Here is a 21,029-nt window from a genome sequence, read left to right as displayed (position 1 = left end):
GACGGGGACCAAGGGAAAGGCGAAATGGTGCCAGCCATTCCAAACCGCAAATGAAGTCATCTAGACCAAGGAACGGAGTCTTACCTTCTAACGGGCTGTGCAATTTTGCTTCGAGGCAGGTTACTCCCATTTATTGCCAATGAAGGTCTTGGAAGTGCACTGCGGCCCATTATCCCAGAAGTGGCGGCTTTGTTTGGCGTGGGGATTCCGGTGTTGGAATGTAACTGTAAGCCATTCGATAAAGGCATGTTACTGCTGCCTTGAACGGTTGGGCTCACGTAGGCTGTAGCTTTCAGAGGCTGCCGGACAGACACAGGGAAATGCCCCACGCTGTGGATTCTGTGTTGAAGCTGTCCTGGTGCTGGGACTGGAAACGAAGACGACGCGCACGTGAGAGAAAATGCCGATCACCACGCAGCTTAGGAAAGGGTACGTTCAGAAAAAGCCTGTTGTCTGAAAGGTGTTTGTATATATAAAATGAAACTATTACTATATATTATCACTATTTCATTATACAACATTGCTGATTGACAGAAGACTCTTGTTAAGAATTAGAGTTTTCCAAATCTCCCCATATCATTTAGTATTAGAAAATTCTAATTTTTTTAAAAGATTTTATATTTTTTAAATTTACTTTTAGAGAGCGGGGAAGGGAGGGGAGAAACATTGATCGGTTGCCTCTCGCAGATGCCCTGACTTGGGGGACAAACCCACAACCCGGGCATGTCCCCTGACCGGAAATTAAACCTGTGACTTTTCCCTTTATGGGACAACACTCAACCAACTGAGCCACACCAGTCAAGGCGAAAATTCTAATTCTTGACAAGAGAGTCTTCTGTCAATGGGCAACAGTTTTGAGTGCCTAATTATAAGATATTATTAAAATATCTTCTAAGAACAACCTCCTTTCCTTTAACACATTTAAGTTCTCATAGGACAATTCCTTGCTTGCTTGCCTGCTTTCTTGGAAGACATTAGGATTTCTTGATGGTTACTCTGGGGATGATTTCATGAAAATAAAACAAGGGACCATTTAGCTGTAATGATAGAAAGGCAGACAGGTGACATCAGTAAGTACAAAGCACAGCTTGTAACAGATATGCTTCCTAAGGAGCTTTCATGCTGCCACTTACCCGTCTCACAGGGTTGGTGGGAAGATTAAATGAGCTAATAATCAGCAGCCTTACAGTGGCACCTGGCATGTACTGACCACTCACCTGGAGCTGGTCTATCACTACCACGATCACAGGAGCAAAATCTATAAAATGAAGGGACCTCTCTGGGTAACACTCTTAAAAACTTCACCAATGTACTGGCCCAACATTATGTGTCATTTCACAGTAGGAAACAAACTGTTTGGCAGAACTCGTTAAATTTTATGCTTTTCTCCAAGGGAAAAACTGAATCACAACTTTAACGGAACCTTGTGCACACAACCCTGCCTGTTTGCTAACTACTCCAGCCTTCGCTGCCTAGTCCTTACCATTCGGTTAAACAGGAACACAGCCTGTTTTTCTAAAACAGTTTCGCTGATTTTGAACTGAAGTATAGAAAATACATTTTTTTCCTATATATTTTGAAATAAAAATAGGGGAGATAAAATGTCTAGTTTTATTTAAGAAAATATTTTCAAGTGATATTAAATTATATAGTAGGTGAAATCTATACCCAGGAATGTCAATGTACGTGGAGAGTAGTCAAATTCAATAAAAAATAAGGTCTATGTAAGATTTCGCTATAGTTCTGTTCCCATAAAGTCTTGGGGACACAATCTTTTGTTGGTTGACAAATCATCTCTAAGGTCCTTTCCAGCCAATTCTACAGTTCCTTAATTTAGTAGCCTATAACTGTGAATATATCAATACATTGGCTTATCAGTTCTAACCAGTTCACCACACTAAGGCAATATATTAATAATAGGGGAATAAGGCAGGGTGAGTAAGGGGAGGCATATAAAGATATATGGTGATTCTATACTTCTTGTTCAGTTTTTCTATAAACCTAAAACTGCTCAAAAAATAGTCTTAATTTTAAAAAAATGCAATATATGAATGTGTCCCTATTTCTTATGAAAATATACACAAAGTATATAAAAGTTAAGTACAATGAAATTTCAAACTGAACACACTCATGTAACCTCACCTCATGTCACGATACAAACATCACCAGCGCCTCGGAAGACTCTCTCATGCCTCCTCCCAGTCAATACTCCCCCAAAGGTAACTATTGGGTTGGCCAAAAAGTTCGTTTAGATCTTTCCATACGATGTCTCTAGTGGTCCTTAGTGTTCTTTATGTAAAACAATTTTGTTAGACTATATGGTGACAGCTGTCACATCAGTGTGTATTTTTAAAAAAATCAAAATTGGTGAATTTTTGTGCAGCCATTTTAATATTAAAGATGCAAAAAACATATTTTAGACATATTATGCTTTATTATTTCAAGAAAGGTTAAAAATGTGACAAACTCAAAAAAAGATTTGAGAAGTGTATGGAGAAGGTGCTGTGACTGACTGAACGTGTTGAAAGTGGTTTGCAAAGTTTCCTGGTACTATTGACATTTTGGCCAAATAATTCTTTGCTGTGGGGCTGTCTCAGGCATGGAAAGATGTTTAACAGCACCCCTGGCCTCTACCCACTAGAAGCGAATAGCAGGAGATAGCAGACATACCCAAAATATCCAAATCAATAAGGTTATCTGTGAAAATGAAAAATGTCTTTATTTTACAGAAAAAACAGAATTTTGGGGCAACCCAGTATTATTGTCACTTTCATCACCACGGATTGGACATTCCAATTTTGAAATTCATATAAATGGAATTATACGGTATGTTCTCTTTTGTGTCTGGCTTCTTTCACTTAATATTTTTTTGAGACTCACCCATGCTGTTGCATTGCTATGTACTATTCTATTATATAAATATTACAATCTATTCTGATGATGATGAAAAATGGGGTTATTTCTAGTTTGGAGTTTTATGAACATTTATGAGTATGTGTCATTGTTTATATGCACTCATTATGTTGGGTATATTCAAATTCAAACACTACCAGAATTCATGAAGTTATGCAAAGTCACTAAATACGACATCAAAACACAAAAAGCAACTGTATTTCCAAATACCAGCAAACTCATAGAAACTAAAATTTGGAAAAATTAAAAAATCAAATACTTAAGAATAAATTAAACTATAGATTTATTTATAGACTTATAACTCTATACAGAAAGCCACAAGACTTTGCTCAGAGACATGAAAGATTGAAATAAATGAAGATATGTTCCATTTTAATGAATTATAATATGACTTAAATTTCAGGATAACTGGTTTCTTAACAATATTATCTACATATTCAATGAAATCCCAATCGATATCATTTGAAATATTACAACAATGATTCATGAAAATAGTCCTATTAATCCGATTAACTCTCCAATACACAATAGATAATCACCTTAATTTTTTAAAAAATAAGAAGCTGTACTCTAAAACTGTAAGAAACTGAAAAAGATACAAATAAGTGGGAGGCTATACCATGTTCATGGTTAGGAAGAATTACCATCATTATAATGTACATATTATGACCTAAATCAATTTATGGATTCAATGCAATCCCTATCAAAATATCAACAGCACTTTTCACAGAACTAGAACAAATAAACCTAAAATATGGAACCACAAAAGACCTTGAACAGCCAAGGCAATCTTGAGAAAGAAGAACAAGGTTGGAAGTATCACACTACCTGTTATTAAACTATACTACAAAGCTATCATCAAAACACTATGGAACTGGCATAAAAACAGACACATAGATCAACTGAACAGAAAAGAAAGCTCATAAATAAACCCATGCCTATATGGTCAATTAATTTATGACAAAGGCAAAGATGTTTTATACAATGGAGTAAAGACAGTCTCTTCAATAAATGCTGTTGGAAAAACTGAACAGATACATACAAAATAACAAAGCTTTATAACTTTCTTACACCACATAAAAGAATAAACTCAAAATGAATTAGACATAAATGTAAGACCTGAAACTATAAAATTCCTAGAAGAGAATATAGGCAGTAAATGTTGTGACATTGCTCTTGGCAATGTTTCTTTGGATGTGTCTCCTCAGGCAAGGAAAACAAAAAAAATAATTAATAAGCATTTGGAACTACATCAAACTAAAGAATTTTTCAAAGAAAACCACCAACAAAACAAAAAGACAAACTACTAAATAGGAGAAGATATTTGCCAATGATGCATCTGATAAAGGATTAATGTCCAAAATATATAGAGAACTCATACAATTTAACACCAAAAAGACAAACAATCTGATTTCAAAAAATGGGCAAAGGACCTGAAAAGACATTTCTCTGAACAGGACATACAGATGACCAACAGACAAGTGAAAAGACCAATAGACACGCGAAAAGATACTCAACATCATCAATCATCAGGGAAAAGTAAATTGAAACAACAAGAGACCACCCCACACCCATCAGAATGACTATCATCAAAAAAATCAACAAACAAGTATTGGCGAGGATGTGAGGAAAAGGAACCCCCATGACTGTTGGTCCCCCATGTAAGTTGGTGTAGTCACCATGGAAAAAGAGTATGGCGTTTCCTCAAGAAATTAGAAATAGAATTACTTTAAGACCCAGCAATTCCACTTCTGGGAATATATAAAAAAAAAATCCAAAATGCTAATTTGAAAAAATATGTGCACTCCTATGTTCTTTGAAGCATTACTTACAATAGCAAAATATGGAAACAACCTGAATGTCCATCAACAAATGGATAAATAAGAGATGGTACATATATAAAATGGAATATTACTCGGTCATAAAAAAAGAATTAAATCTTGCCATCTGCAACAGCATGGATGGATCTAAAAGGTATTATGCTAAGTGAAATAAGTCAGAGAAAGACCAATACCATAGGATTTCACTTATTTTTGGAATCTAATAAATGAACAATCAAAACAAAAACGAACTCATAGACACAGAGAACAAGCTGACGGCTGCAAGCTGGGAGGGGAGCTGGAGGGCTGCATGAAAAAGGTGAAGGGATTAAGAAGTACAATTGCCTATTAGAAAAAGAGTCACAGGGATATAAAGAACAGCTTAGGGAATATAGTCAGTAATATTCTAAAAACTATGTATGCTCTCAGATGGGAACCAGACTTACTGGGGGAATCACCTTAGGAAGGTATGCAAATATCTGATCACTATGTTGTATACCTGAACCTAATGCATGTCAACCACAATAAAAACTAAAATAATTAAAATATACAGAAATTAGTATACAATTTTACAAGTGAGAAAATAAGAATCAGGAAGAATACAAACTTTCCCAAGAGCTTATGATTAAGATCCAAACTCAGATGCTGAACACTAATAATCCAGTGTTATTCCTTCTGTATCATGCTGCCTTTCCAACTTTTCTCTGTCCTACTTTGTTGTGTGCAGAAAGTAGAATGGTCCAGAACTAGGAATCTTCATTATGTAAACTTAGAATGTGTAAAGAATATTTGCTTTTGAATGCTTAGGAATAAAAGCAAATGAGAGCAGAATCCTAAGATCTGAATCAAGTATATGACTGACCTTCTATTACCTATCAATTCTCTTGAGGTTTTTTTATTTCCTCTCATTATGATACTTGGCTTATTTTTCTGCTTCATTTTGTTTACGTTTATCAATTGGAATTCTAAAGTAAAGAAGAATTTTCCCTATTCTCCATTTATCTATTCAATTAAATATAGACCTGTTATTTTATTCTATGGGTTATAATCCTTTAATAATTTATTCATTGTGTGGCTCAAACTGTCCCAGACTTCATCATTGGGGGCTTCTTCAAGTTGTTTCCTGTATCCTTTTGACCTGTTCTCATCATTTTTTGAGCACTTCAAAACTGTCCATTCTTTGTAGTGTGCATTCTATTCTATTTTGGCTTACATATATTTTCTGGCACTCGAATGATGTTAGTAACCCATGCTGAGTGAAAGTTAACAGAAATTCCTAGTCATCACCATACCTGCCACTATCAAACCATATTTTCCCATTCTACGTTTATACAATTTACTTTTGTACTGAAGTACAGAACTGTGTATTTGTCTCGCGTATCCTCATGGTCTCTTTGGCGCCTTGCCCTAACCTCCTGATATAAAATTAGTTAGTAGTCCTGCCTGTCTCCCACCATTAGCAAAGTTCACAGATTGTCTTCAGTGTCCTCACACAAGTCATTAATTCAAATATTAACAAATCAAGCCTGGAGATACAATGCTATAGCATTCCTGTCTTCATCCAAACGCTTACTAAGAGCTCATTATGTACCACGCCCTGGAGACAGAAAATCAGATGAACTACGGCCCAAACCCAGAGGGAGGTGATGATCACTATGTAAGATAAAAACAGTGACAGTGAAGTACGACTCACTGAATAACAGAGGCAAGCACCGAACATCTAATCCAGTCTACACGCTGTGGTGGGGGCACATTAGACAGCCCCCCACCATTAGATCAGGGTCATCAACGGGACCTTTTCAAAGAGGCTGGTAGTTGGGCTGCACGATAAAGGCAAGTAAGTACATGGGACGTGGAGAGGAGAGCAGCGTGTGGGAGGCAGAGTGTCACAGTGGTTAGAAGCATCTCCGCTCCCTCACCCGCGCGGCCTTGCGCAAACCGGGGCGGAACCTAACTAGAACGGTCTCCTCGCCTGCAAAATGGGAACAGAAATGACCTCCTATGGATGTTGGCAGAACTAAAGGAAACAATGAATATAAACCAGTTAGCATGGTTGATTGTGCTAAGTAAATGTCATTTTGTCTTTAGGAATTAAGACAAAGAAATGAAAGGCCATCGTGTGTTGGGAAAATACGATTTGAGTCCCAAAACTGGATGCGAGGGAGAAGGGCAACAGCCACCCTGGGTGCAGACTTACATGTCTGGTTGGTGACTCTTGGTTGGCACACACTGAACACACTGCAGGCCTCCCAGGGCCTGTCAGGACCAGGACCGAGTCTGCCTCCAGGGGTCAGCGGCAAACTTAACCCCAACCACCCACGTAGAGAGCAGGAGCGGGAACGGGGGCCTGCAACCACCTCCTCACCACAAAAAGTGAAAACGTGAACACCAGACCAACGCTAGTTAGCTCTTTGTTGCTGGGTAAAAACAGAAAATGATTGACAGACTGTGTGGTAAGCTGAAATGCAGTAGGTCAATTCTACTTTACACACACTAAAATATAACTTTATTTTGGGGCGGAAAGGCTGTGGACTGGTGAAAAACACCACTAAAATAACAACTAGAGGGAATAAGTGTGCTTTCTTCAGAGTAAAGGTATCAAGTAGTAGACAGAGGCAGATCTAAGAAGAAAACAAATTTCATATGACATTTGTCTCGTAATACAGAGACAAATTAATGACCACTTAGTGCTTTTACTGCTATCCTTGCGTATAAAGGATGACATATAACTTACTAATTATTAATTGGTAACATAAGCACCAGTAAAAATACTACTCAGTTTTAATGGTGGAGGGAAAAGTCACAAAGCAAGGATAGAAATGTCCTGTAGTGTTCCCAAGACGAAAAAAACCAGCAAAACAAATAGGATATTTTCCTAATGGTGTTACAACTAATTAAAAATTACAAAAAATTAGCGATTGTTATACTTACTGCAAGACTGTATTCTTGAAATCCCATTCCCAGCTCCGTGCAAGCTTGAGTCGAAGCTCTGGCTGTTGCGCACGGTGACTGGGGAGCTAACGTTGCTGCTGACAGCAGGTGTACTTGGCATCCGAGCTAAATTAGGCATACTTCTTCTGAGCTTGTCTAGAACAGAAAAAACTTTTAAAAACTTTAAAATCACAAACCGTGCCTATTAAAATACTAGCCTTCAAAAGTAAATACAAATATAAACCATATTTTCTCAATAACAAGTAAAAATTATCATGTGTGCTATGAATCCTAACAAGCTAATACAATTAATCTTCTGAACAGGAAAATACACTCAGTATCTCCAGAAAGGTTCCACCAAATAGACTGTTAAAAGAAACAGAAGTTCTAGAAAAAGAGATAGGGACTTATCAATTATTTATTTGTTCACATACAGTAAGTGAATAAAATTGTATTAAAGTGAGGTTAGAAAATAACCTTATAGCCATTTAGTTGAAAACACACACGCACGCACGCATGCACGCACGCACGCACGCGCATTGTTATAACCTAGAAGAGCGAAAACCAACTCTGGATCTTTTGCTTGCATATCATAATGGAAAAAATTACTAAAATTAAAACAAGATGTTTTGAGGAATCCACTGATCACATGAACACAACCGTATAACTTCTGAAAAGTTTTAATTATCACGAGTATGCCAACAAACCTTGGGAGTCTTCAAAAAGAGAATGCATTCATTTCTTTCCCCTTGCTAAGTACATCTTCTGCCACTGAGGGGCAGCAGAGAGTCACCCACAGATCTCAGTGTTGCACAGATGATGAGCCGTAAGACTTCAATTCTACAAGTTAGTTTTCTCTTTATTAATACACGCCCCCGCTTCCCAAAAAACACTAAATTACATAGGTCACTCAAGCTCAGAAGACAAAATGTATATTTAAATACTAAGCCAAAACCCATTCAAGTACAAAATCAGATCCATTTCTGTTTCCCACGCAGGTCCTTCTACATTACTTAGATCTGTCCAGAACAAGTCACCTAACCCAGAAATCTGGAGAATCTCCTAAGATTGCCTCCCTTTTTCACCCTTGACTCTAAGTCCTCATAATTCTGCCTCATAAGTGTTTAATGAACCTTCCACTACTACCACCTTGTTCAGACCTCATTATTTATCACTCACATTTTCACAAAATCCTCTTCATTGGTCTCCATGCACCCTGTCTTGTTCCTCCAACCCATCTCCCCTACGGCCAGTTTCATTCTTCCGAGAGCACGTCTAGTCACCTCCTTAAAACCCTCCAATTACTTTCCTTCACCTGCATCTGCAAATCCAAGCTCCTGGGAATGGCCTGGAAGAGACTCTTTAAGGCATCAGCTCTACATACCCATTCTCCCAGCTTCATCTCCTGTTACCTGTCCCTCAGCCCACTGTCCGACCACAGCAGACTCTACCTTCTTGTACCTGTGGGCATGTCGGTCCCTCTGCTTGGGCACCCTTCCCCATTCTGAATGAATGAATGAGCAAGGGAACAAGTATCTATTGTATATTTGTTGCATGCCAGGCACTCTAGGAGGTGTTGGGTATATCACAGTGTCTAAGACAGATACAGTCCCCAACTTGCATTGAGTTTATAGTCTAGACCAGTGTTTCTCAAGCTATTTTTCCATATTGATCCTGAGGAAAACTAAAATAAATTTAACATTAAATTTAGTTTCTCCCAAATAAGAAACTAAATGTTAAAAAATGGTATTTTGAAAGAGCAGGCTGAACTTTGGAGAACCACAAGAAATTATACCATCTCATTTTTCACACATCCCAACTCTATTTAGATATTTTTATCTTTATTAATATAGACTCTAAAAACATTAATCAGGACACTCAAGTTTGAGGCCAACTTTTAAGAGCCGTCTCTTTTGAACCTAGACAGTGTAGGAGCTAGAGAAGCAATAAATATAAATAACACATTTTTTATTATTTTTAAAAAATGCATCAATCATTTAACAATTATTTTCTCCTATGTTATTTTGGTATGTTAGAAAAATACTTGATAGATTAGTTTCAAAGTTACCATTCTTATTTCACAATTTTGTTCAAATACTATTCCATGGTAACAAATGAAGGTTCTGCTCTCTGAGTCTCATGTTAATGGCCCAGGTACTTTTTACTGCTGGCAACGTAATAGTCATTTCATTCTTTTCTTAGGTTGGGAGAATATATAGCAGATGGTGTGATGAAGTTATACCTAAGTTTTCTAAGAAAGATACTTTGTTCACAATTTATAACCAAGAAAATCAATGGTTCAAGCCATGAGAAACCCGTAAGAGCAATGAGCTGTAGGCAGGACTGGACCTCAGGCTCGACTGGACTTCAGAGCCTGTGCTTGCGCCCACTAGGTGAATGAGTCAGCAGCTGACCCACAAACGTGCTGCTGTATTCCATCTCCTTTGTAGGGAACTGGACCTTTCAGGAACCACAACGCTACCACAGCCGGACGCCAAGCTGCGACACAGCTCCCTTTCCTAACCGGAATCATCACGGCACAGGTTCAGGGAAATCGAACCCTTTTCATAAAGGTGTTTAACGTAAGGTAAAACCACTTTTTCTAAGGCAAGACAATGATCTCATTTGACAATGCTAATCAAGATGCAGACCTAGCACCTGCTTGACAACTAGGATACGATGTCCTCAGGCACCTGACAAAAGAGCCTTTAGAGAAACAATTTGAGGTTCCCCGCCTCAACTGTAACATACGGCAAGGACTTGCACTAAGCATATGGAATACACAGTCTTCTCGACATGATGAGCTTCTATAAATCAGTCACCATGACGTCCTTTAACTGCCACTGTTTTCTAAGTTTAAAATCTAAGGGTACAAGAGAAATTATGACTACAATTTTCATTATTTTCAAATACTCTCTCGAGGAGCATTAATGATGCAAGTACACAGAAAGAAAAACAGAGTAACAGATAATCACTAATTTACACGTGGCTTTGTAATATTACAAAGTTACCTGCTTGCACTTCTGTCCCCAGCCATGAGAAATGGTGCCATCTGATTAAAAGCGATACCTGTATAAATATGGCTTGTTCCTCCATATTACATGGATTTGTACATGACTGGTCATTAGTACGAAAACATGCCAGGCTTAGAATATTATTACATGATTGTTCCCCTATCATTTGCTGAAGTCTAGGAGCGTTAACTCCTAAAGAGTGCAGAAGGAAGACAAAAGATGAGGAAGGAGACAGAAAAAGACATGAGAGAGTGACCCATATCCCAAACTGCCACGCTGACATTAGGGCAGATCAACTTCCCACTAACATGCCAAACACCAGCTCCGTTTTCCTGCTGCCTCTCAGATCTTCATCCTAGATGTCACCGTCAGAGGGAAAGACACATCCCAATTCCCCCTGCACCTGGAGGTGACAAGCAGCACCCTCCCCAAGCATCACCGTCCCCCAGTGTGAGGGACAGGCAGTAAGAGGCTGGGGGTTGCAGGGAAGGTGAGGAGAGGCCACTCGGGGCTCTGGGCTCCGTGGGGATCCACCCCACACCCCTCAACCGCACAGCCCTGCCCACCCCGCAGCCGACTGGGCAGCAGCACAAAGATGCTGCCAGTTATGACTCCTCCGTGCCTGCCACTTCAGCACGGTGCTTAGAGCCGGAAGCTCTAAGTCTACCAACCTGGGACACGTCATCAGACGTCGGTCAATCACAGATTTAAACTGAGACCAAACTGGTAAGATCTTGAGAATGTACTTAATAAATCTGGGAAATGTTTACCTATTGTTTACACTGACCTTAAAACCATTTCTTGAGCATATCAAACACCAAAGGGGCATCATAACCTACCTCCGTTGGTCCTATTTGGTTGCTGATCTGGAGTTTGGGCTTGAGGTGAGTAACACTGTTGCTGCTGGTAATTATTTGAAGGGAAATACTGGGCACTGGGGCTCCTCCTACACTCCCGAATGCTGGAGAAAGTCTGTGAATGGGGAATTCCTCTTTGGAAAGGTGAACATCTTGGAAGACGAGGCTGAGGTGGTGGCAAATGATCGAATTCTTCCTCATCCTCTAGACTGAATCGATCATATTCTTGATCACTACATGTCCCTTTTTTTCCTGAATTCAGTGACACACTGGAACTATGTCTTGACACAGATGCTGAAGTGGAAGCATAGTCTTGCCTGAGACCTACAAAATAACAGGAAATAGTACTATCTCAAGAGACATTTCAATCTAGAAAAAATCAAGTTCAAACATTAGGGGAAAATGGGTGCCAAATGATTCAAATGGGGACCCAGTATCTTGTACTTGGTTTATTAAATCCCAAGAAAACAGATACATTTGGTTACCAAACAAATGTCTAATATTAGACTATTCTATTTTGCAAAAAGACTGCCCCAAGTGCAGTGAAGATTAAACATAGTTCTGCCATAATACCTCAATCACTGTCTGTCAGTTTCTCCAAATGATCCCTTCAGAACCCTGGAAATCTACTCAGGGAGGCTGCTTAGGCAATACTATTCATCATCATTATAAATCATTTGCTATGAGTTAGACAAAATAATCAAATCTCTGCCCAAGTAGGAACCCCTCCTGATCCTCACTCCAACTTGCAAAGTCCAAGGAGAGTTCAAAACCTGTGGTACAAGCATTTTCTAACAAGGTCACCCCTGTTTGGTTTTGTTACTAATACTACCTTTTTCAAAGTATACTGACATTTCAATACTGCAATAGTTTTGGATCATCCTAAATAACTAAAAATAGTCCAACTGTAAGTTTCTAGTTATTCATCTCATTGTCAATACCACAATATTTTTAAAGTAGCCTATCCCTGACTAAACTTCTGAAAACTGACACCAAATCTTTTAGCCACACAGATTTAGAGTTTTTGTTAGTTTACTTTTACCCAACAATGTCAAAAAAAAAAAATCACTTTTGCCCTTAAAATGTAGCTTATTAAATTCTGTATAAGCATTACCATGTTTCTCATGGCAGCCTTGACTGATTCTGAAAACATGACATTGTTATGTTTAAATGATACTTGGGTGTTCCTACTCATACTGGTTGAAAAGATCACTCCAGAGCAAGCCTAGCCCAGTTCTGCGATCTCCATCTTCTTGTGCCTTTTTATGCCATTGAGATCCTTGAAGTACTCACTCCCAGATTAGTTATTGTAACTTTCTTGCAGAACCAAAGATCAATTTTCCCATTTCCAATGACCTTCTCGTCTATAATTCATCCTGAAAAGTGTATCAGTGCTTTTTAACTGAATTTTTACTCAGGGAGCCACTTGCAGTTCTAAGGAATAATAGAGAGAAAGCTCCCTTGTGCACTTTGCCCAGGTTCTCCCAATAGTTACCTGTGCAATTATAGAATATGACAACCACAACCCCATGAGTGATACAAACCCATCTTAGAGTCTCCCAGTTTTAACTCACCTATGCGTGTATGTATAAGTATTAACTTTTATACAATTTTATCACCATAGGATCAAGTGTCTAGCACTAGTGTCAAAATACTGAGCGAACAATTCGAGACCCACAGAAATCCCTTGCGTTGCCCTTTTACAACCACATCCACCTCCCTGCCGCGATCCCATACCCTCTTCCTACCCTGTAGCAACACTAATCTGTTCATTCCTAAAACTGTCATTCCAAGATGTTCTATAGATGGAATGTATTTGAAAATCCAATGGGAAAGGACTGTGGAGTATACAACCTCTTGAGACGAGTTTTGCATGAACCAGCAGTTCGTCCCTTTTTACTGGTGGGTGGTGCTCCCCGAGACAGAGGTGCCACCGTGTGAGGAGCCATTCACCTACTGAAGGACATCTGCGTTCACTCTCGGTTTTGGCCATTACAAATAAAGCTGCTATGAAGTACAGGTTTTCGTGTAAACACAAATTTCCACTGCTCTGTGACAAACGCCCCAGAGTGAAACTTGCAGGGCCTTGTGGAAACTGCATGTTTGGGCTTTAAGAAACTGACAAACTGCTCCCAGTGGCTATGCCGGCAATGGTCTTAATAGCAACGTATTTTGATTAGAGTATATGTCCTAACCCCTCACGATGCTCATGGGAATGTGAGAAATATTAACTGCTCCACCTGCAAAGTAGGACAGTATGAGAGAAAGAATTGAGTTGTTTGCCCATTACCTGGGAAGAAATACCCGAAAACTCCCTACACCCTTATAGTTCAAGCAGAAGCCTCTAGTGTAAAAAGTTTTCTAGTATAAAAAGAACGTACTTTCTTCTTGCAGACGAGCCATTATCTGCACGTCAGTGAGGTCCTGTAACTTATAGCCCATGGAGATGGAGTCGTCCTCCAACTCTGAAGTACTCAGCTCGCTGTCGATAGATGACTGGGGGCTGAGAGGGGAGCCCCGGGAAGTGTAACCTGCAACGCAAAGCAAGTATGTTTAACGTTTCATCTGAAGAACTGATATCTCCTTATGCTTTATAATTCACGGGGTCAACAACTGGCAGTTTTTGTCCTGTTTTCATAATGCCACCAAAAAGCAATCAACACATCCTCATTTAATGGTGAGACAATATGTATATCTTCATGTGTTCATAATTTATATATAAAATCATTTGTTGCTGTTTCAAATTAAATTTTTACAATTTAAAAAAAAATCACTCTGTGCCATACAATTGAAAAACTGTAAAGAAGATAGATCTCGTGATTTTTCTTACCAAAATAAGAAAATATTATTAATGCTAAAATCTGCCTCCCACTAGAGAAACATATATCTAAAGGTATTGTGTAAAAATAGGTACTGCGTTCACTTTCAATTAATAATCAGATATACTTGTCTGTGGCAGTGATTAGTATGTATTTTAAAACTAAATTTTAATCTGGTCCATTTTTTAAGCAGGCACAAACAACAGTGCTACAAATGATCATGAATATCGCATATAAAAGGCACACCCACGAACACAGAAGCATAAACAAAACCTTAGGAACTGAGAGCAGAACAGTCATAGGAGACTGGTAGTCACTCCTGAGAGTGAAAAAGCAATGGCTTGAGATAAGAGAACCAAGGAGGAAAGGACCCGGAGAGAAAACAGCAGCAACGGAATTGCACCGATGTGAAACAAATAAGGAAACGGTGAGACCTTCGCCTCATAAAAAGCTATTACGTATGTCTATTTTCTATGTAGCCCTGGCTGCATATAAAGCTAGCAGAAAAATAAAATATTAAAAAAAACAAGATATAAAAGGCTTATATTCTTGAATCATAATAAAAAGTACTTGAATTGTGTTTTGACATTTAATTTTAAAAGCACATCAGGCACTTGGAAACACATTAACTATATGCTTATACTGTTGCTAATGGGGGAAGATCGCCTGCTACACACAGCAGAGGGCAGATTAATAGTGTTACAGTACAAATTGACCGCAGCCCCTTTTGCGCCCAGAGTGAGTGTGCGGCACAAACTCTCCATTGTGATGAGACACCCTCAAGCTTTTCAGTGAAAGTTGGCTATTTTAGCTGTGTTTAGTAACTAAATGGCAAAGCAAGCAGCTAGTCAAGAAGTTGAAATATTACCTGTTCTTTCAGGTGTTAGTATTGCTTTATTTGAGGTTTTAGAGAAGCTGGGAGTATTAATGCCATTGCTATAAGGGCTGAGTCTTGCAACAGGACTATAAGGAAAAGCCAGGGAGACATGTGAAGAGAAGAGACTCCGCCATCGGCCAGCTGTCACGGAAGCAGAAAATAAAGAGCAGCAGTTAGGGGTGAGGAAGCAGATGTTGACTTGTCAGAGGGAGGAAGGGAAGAGGTTAAAAAAAAATTAAAAGACAAAGCAACTTTTCACAAAAATATCTTAACTGACTTCCATTTATTTACCTAAGGGGAAAATATGTTTTAAAAAAAGGCAATTTGTCAATTAAGGTCATATTTATACCTCCTTTAAGAAAGAGCAAATCAGTCCGCACCTTGATTAAAGCCAATATGCCTAATAAGCAATGAAAATTTGCTTTGAAAAAGTCAAAGAAACCTATTGTATTATCTTTAGAAATTGTGGGAAATGTTCTTAGTAACTACACACTGTCCTATATTTTTCCCAATAATTTTTAACCCATTTAATATCAGAAAATGTTGATCAAAATTTTTTATAGAAACTTGTTCTTAAATTATGAAAGAAACTTAAAGTGACTATTGTATTTCTGAATGGCTGTGAGTCCAAAATAAGATTTACACAAAAATGATACAAAATCACAGAGGGATATATGCCCCAAAATTTAATGACAGCTATTTTTGATGGCAAGTATACAGACTAATCGGTGAGCTATTGGATTTTTGCTTTTTATAAAAATATTTTCCAAATTTCCATATTAAACATATAACATTAAAAGATAGGATAATACATATTACTTTAATACTATAAAATAAGGAACAAAAAAGAATTTTATCTGCAATGGACAGATCATCTCATTTTTACATTATCTCAGCTGGCTAATTAATGTTTTTCTCTCCTCCAAAATTACCAAGCCCTTGCTAAGTTCTTTGGATAATGAAAAAGACCCCAAACTGTAAAAACTTGAGTAAGTCACACCAAATATCGCTTCCTCTTCCTTCAAAGGATACAAATTACTGCACTAGTCAAAATCCATTTTCCCCCAAAGGCAATCATTTACACATATACTAAGTGGGATGAGAATAAATAAATAAAATTAGATTAAACTTTACCTTTAAGCAGTAAATAGGTTTATATTTGCTGTAAATTTGACACAACTTGAAGAAAAACATACAAAAGGACAGCTTTGGAACGCATTCTCCAAATTGCTTTTAATGAGCAATGCTAACGAGCAAACAGTTGAAAAGTGTTTAAAAATGGGCAGCAGGGTGGAAAGAAATGATAGGATGTAGTCTGTCAAGAATAATCAGCTCCAAAATTTGGATTTTTAAGATCCTTGCAAAGTATTACCAAGGTTATTTAAAAGAGCAAAATGTTTCCTTTTACTTCAGCAAGCAGTGGTTAAGTACCATCCCATTACAACACCTAGGCAAGGAAGCCTCCGCATTGGCAATGGTTATACTTTCAGAATTCGTAAGGTTTACAAAGTGGGCACTGCGGCAAAGCCTAGCTCCTAATGGACACCAGTGGCCTCTCTCAATCCAGTGCGTAATTGCCTGTGTTTAAGCAGCTCTTCTATTGGAGCCACAGGGGAGACACCTGGGCAGGTGCTCCCAGCCCCTTAACTTCTGGATGTAAACCCGATCCCAGCACACACTGAAAGCAGGGGTTAAAACGCAGCACACTTGGTGGCTGTTCTCGCATCTTTGATCTTAGTTACTCGAAATTTCTCATTAAAAATTCTATGTTAAAAAAACTCAATAGTTCTTTGTGACTGCTAACTTGCTTAACAGATAATGTTATTTTATTCCAGTCTGATCACTCGCCAGGCAGATTACAGTGACTGCGTGTTCTCACCCGCAGATGCAGGCAACAGCGCGTCACCAGTAAACAGCATTCATTACCCTGCACAGTGACTACTGGGGCCTGGCCTCCCGCACAATGGCACAGTGACTGTGGCTCTGACAGCACGATCCCAGCTAAGCACAATCAGCATCTCTTGCAAGGAAGAACACGCCACATTGTCCTTGGGCAAGGGGCATGGAGACTTTGAAGAAGAGGGACGAGGGTATTTGTGGAGCAAACTAAGGAAACAAGAGGCCACGGCAGTGCCCCATTTGTGGTGCGCGGGAGCAGAAGGAAGCGGAAGCCATCGCATCCTACTTACTCCTCCCTGTGTGGCTGGAGAACTCTAACAGGGAGCATTTTCATAGAGAATAGAACAACAACAAAAAAAGGCTTTTTACAGGGTAATTTTATGTTTTTTATTCAATTTAATGTTTTTTTTAAATATAAGGATATTAAATTATTTGAGAGGCTCCATGATGATCAAAATGATTGTAACAAAGAAGACAACTTCGCTAAAAGAGAAAATGGGTGATAAACTTCTGAACACCACCTAAGTTTTCCTGCATTCCTACTCCCAAGTTCTAGCTACAAGTAAAGGGCTTCTCATACTTGGAGGTGGTGTGAACTACATACTTTGCATTCAATTGCAAGCCCTAGAATAGCAGAGTTGGGCTCAAACATAATGGTACATTGATTAAACTTTGTATCGCCCTGGGCAAGGCCTTCTCTCCCAAGCACTGCCCGCAAGAACATTGGTTCCCGCACACCCTCTGTGTTCTGCTTCCCGGTTCCTACGGCCCTGGCCACCTCTACCAGATCGCTGCCACCTGTCCTACGGAAACTCTCCGCCACCAGCACTGCCCTCACCAAGCCTGCTCTGAGCACCACTACCTAAGTAGTGTTAGTCGTATGTTATTTTCACTCTGCTACCTTCTCCCGTTTGCGTATCACAGTGGCTTTCCATCCAATACAAGATCTGAAGGGCCAGGTACTAGAGAACAGCTTGCTTGCCCCCTTATCCACTGCCATGTACCCCATGTTCACCCCCATTGTCCTTGTTAAGAATCATACTCCTATTGGTTAAACTACTTTGCCACCCATGTCCAATAAGCATCTTCTATTAAGATAAATGTTTTAAATTACTAAGTTGTGGACCGATCCCTAGTCTTTCTGCAAAAAAAGTAACTTGAGGGTATCTAAAAGTGTATTCATTTTTTTGGTACATTTTTCAAAGTTGCCTGACCTGAAAAATAAATAACAACATATCTTTGTAGTTATTTTTGTGCATCAAGAAGCAAAGTATTAACTGCCAACATTGATTTGATAAATGCTCTAGTGCTAATATCGATGATAAAAAATCAGAAAGTACAGGTGACATGATAGGTTTAAGAACCTAAATTTCTCTAATTCATCACACTGAAAATTATTCTTTTGACCACAAAAAAGTTTCAAGAAACAGTGATATCCCTACCATGCCTTGATCATCTTTGCTTAGACTCACAGTAAATACAATTAATATTCCAATTTATGTTGAATATATAAGGGTCTGGATATAATCAAAATCAAATTTAAGAAAGCAGTACATGATAATTCACATAAAAGGAAAAAAATACCTGATCTAATAAATATCTTATCAAAAGGCCGGCACTGTATCAAGCTAAAAGAGTTAAAAAATAAAGCAACACTGTAATACATTCTGGAATCAACAGTTTTCACTCCTTCTTACTGTAAAAATAGCCACTTCAGTACTTAACACAATGTCTGGCACACAGTAAGCAATCAATAAATGCTGAATGTGGTCAAAACCTCGACAATGCCACTAACACATCCTTACTTCAAACCATTCTACCATTCCTACCTTGACATCTAAATGATTTTGCCAAGTTTCTTAAACCTATTATAATTATGATTCAGCAGATCTTTGAAGACAAAGGTTAGTCTAAACAGTTCAGCCCAGTTGGAGGCTCGATGAAGAGATGTACTAACTACTACGTTGATGACCTTTACGTGTGTGAATCACCTGGCTTCTAGCTAAATGCTTTTATCCTTCTGTTGGCTGGGACCTGTCATGGGGGTGACTGTGGCATCCAGATCAAACAGGAGTCACCGCCTATGATGAGCTAGTTCCGACATCACCGGCTGGCACGGTTAAAGTGAAAGGCTATGCCAAGAACATCAGCGGGCGGTAAACCATGCAGGAAGGCAACAAATTTTCCTCAAAGTCTTGAAATGCCACCATTTCTAACAGTCAGAGAAACCGTTCACAGAACAGCTGAAAGTGTGTTTAGGGGAGTGTCTATAAACCTTACTGTCAGCAGTGAAGCGTCCCAGTTGGCCCGAGTTGAGTAAGGAAGTCCTGGAGGACAGTGCTCTCCCTCCTTCTAGTGGCTCCTAACACTATGGCCACATCTCCAAGCCAGGGCACGACTGTCTGAATGTGTGTGTGTACTCCAGATTTGTATGTTAAAATGCTACTGCCCAAAGATGACAGTGTTCATAAGTGAGGCCAGGAGGAGGTCCTTATGTCATGAGGTGGGACCCTCATGAGTGGGATTAGCACTCTTATGAAGAGGCTCCATAAAGACCCACAGGCCCTTCCACCACGTGAGGAAACCACAGAAGCCTATAGCGTCGACGAGGACCCTCGCGAGGCCGTGGTGGCACCTGGTTCCGGACACCCAGCCTCCAGAACTGCGAATGATAAATTTCTGCTGTTTATAAGCCAACGAATCTGTGGTACTTAGTGACAGCAGCCAAAATAGACTAAGGCACTGGGAAGTTATTCTCGAAAACAAGCCTTACTTCACACCTATCCTTTTTCTCCTTCCTCACTTAAGACTCTGAAAGGCAAAACTGCAGCCCGCAGAGACGGTGACTCACTCCCACCTGCCACACGCTACTACCTGCCTCCTGCGCAGAGCAGGTGATCCGATTCATCACCCGGAGGGGCGGGAGGGTCCCGGTGTGAGGAGAAATCAGTCTACAGCGACCCTGTAAGTGTATTCTTGCTTCCGTTTTGATTAAGCCTGATGAAGACTCACGAACAGCAAATTTTAGATTTGTTTCACTGAAATTCACAGTTTACTAAATTCACAGGAGCTTCTAAATCAGGGTACTACCGTCACCTGTGTTTTCTATCGCCTTGCTCATGGCTCTCTTCGAGGCCACCCGAACCCATCTTTCTTCTCCTTCACCACTCCCCACCCCAGGTTCTGCCTTCAGGAACTGGCCACCTCTCGCTTAAATTTTCCAGGCAAAACCTCGTGTGCCCCTGAGCCCCTGAAGAAGCGAGGAGCCCCAGAGCGATTCAGAACCCATACTTCAGACCACACACACCTAGAGTCGTTTCTACACTCAGCATTTGCCCACAGGTACCAAAACAAGAAAAAACCCTAAAAGACAGTCTCCAGTAGTTCTCCAAGTACCTTTCGCAGGAACACACAGCACGTAGTTATTTCCCTGCTCCACAGTCATTCTGGGAAATCTGCCCGGCCCTACGCTCCCACCTGCTTTTTAAAATTCATTTCTCTATTCATTTTGGAAGCACCCACCATGGTGGCCACAGAGTACCAGATGCTGCAGATAACTGCGATGTGTAAAATACGGTTCCTCTCATCTTCTTCTTCCTATTCCAAGCTCTAAAGACCAGCTTGTGCAGAGGACAGGCAAGTAAGATATGAGTGTGATGTCATGCGGTAAGTGCAACAAAAGCACCATGACGTACACTCAGAGTGAGGTGAAAACGACGATGCATTTTGAGGTAACCCAGAGACTTCGCCGGAAGACGTGATGTTTAACATGGTCCTTGAAGGCTGAGGAGCCCGCCTTGCAGGGCGCAATGCCATTCTAGACATACACAGCAGCGCGAAGGCAATGGAGGCGTGAAGGGCAGCGCGCATCCAGGGAAAGGCGGACGTGCGGGGACGGA

General features: G+C 39.7%; 1 protein-coding gene across 2 annotated transcripts in view; it reads right to left on the bottom strand.

Annotated features, from left to right (window-relative positions):
• Positions 1–21,029, bottom strand: part of SLAIN1 (SLAIN motif family member 1) — a 56,019-nt gene that overhangs the window by 2,687 nt on the left and 32,303 nt on the right. The window contains exons 3-7 of one of the 2 annotated variants that reach the window (XM_054586632.1): positions 15,223–15,372; positions 13,917–14,066; positions 11,518–11,859; positions 7,665–7,820; positions 85–367 (exon numbers count right to left, since the gene is read on the bottom strand). In XM_054586632.1, coding sequence (XP_054442607.1) covers positions 85–367; positions 7,665–7,820; positions 11,518–11,859; positions 13,917–14,066; positions 15,223–15,372 — 1,081 coding nt within the window. The remainder of the gene's footprint in view (positions 1–84; positions 368–7,664; positions 7,821–11,517; positions 11,860–13,916; positions 14,067–15,222; positions 15,373–21,029) is intronic. The other variant, XM_054586633.1, reaches the window with a different exon arrangement.

This window comes from Pteronotus mesoamericanus, unplaced genomic scaffold (assembly GCF_021234165.1).
Source record: "Pteronotus mesoamericanus isolate MK-2021 breed Mesoamerican mustached bat unplaced genomic scaffold, CSHL_Meso_final contig_94, whole genome shotgun sequence".
In the NCBI taxonomy this organism is placed as follows: Eukaryota; Metazoa; Chordata; class Mammalia; order Chiroptera; family Mormoopidae; genus Pteronotus; species Pteronotus mesoamericanus.
The sequence above is the reverse complement of the archived record's forward strand: the minus strand, read 5'-3'. Positions and strand labels throughout refer to the sequence as shown.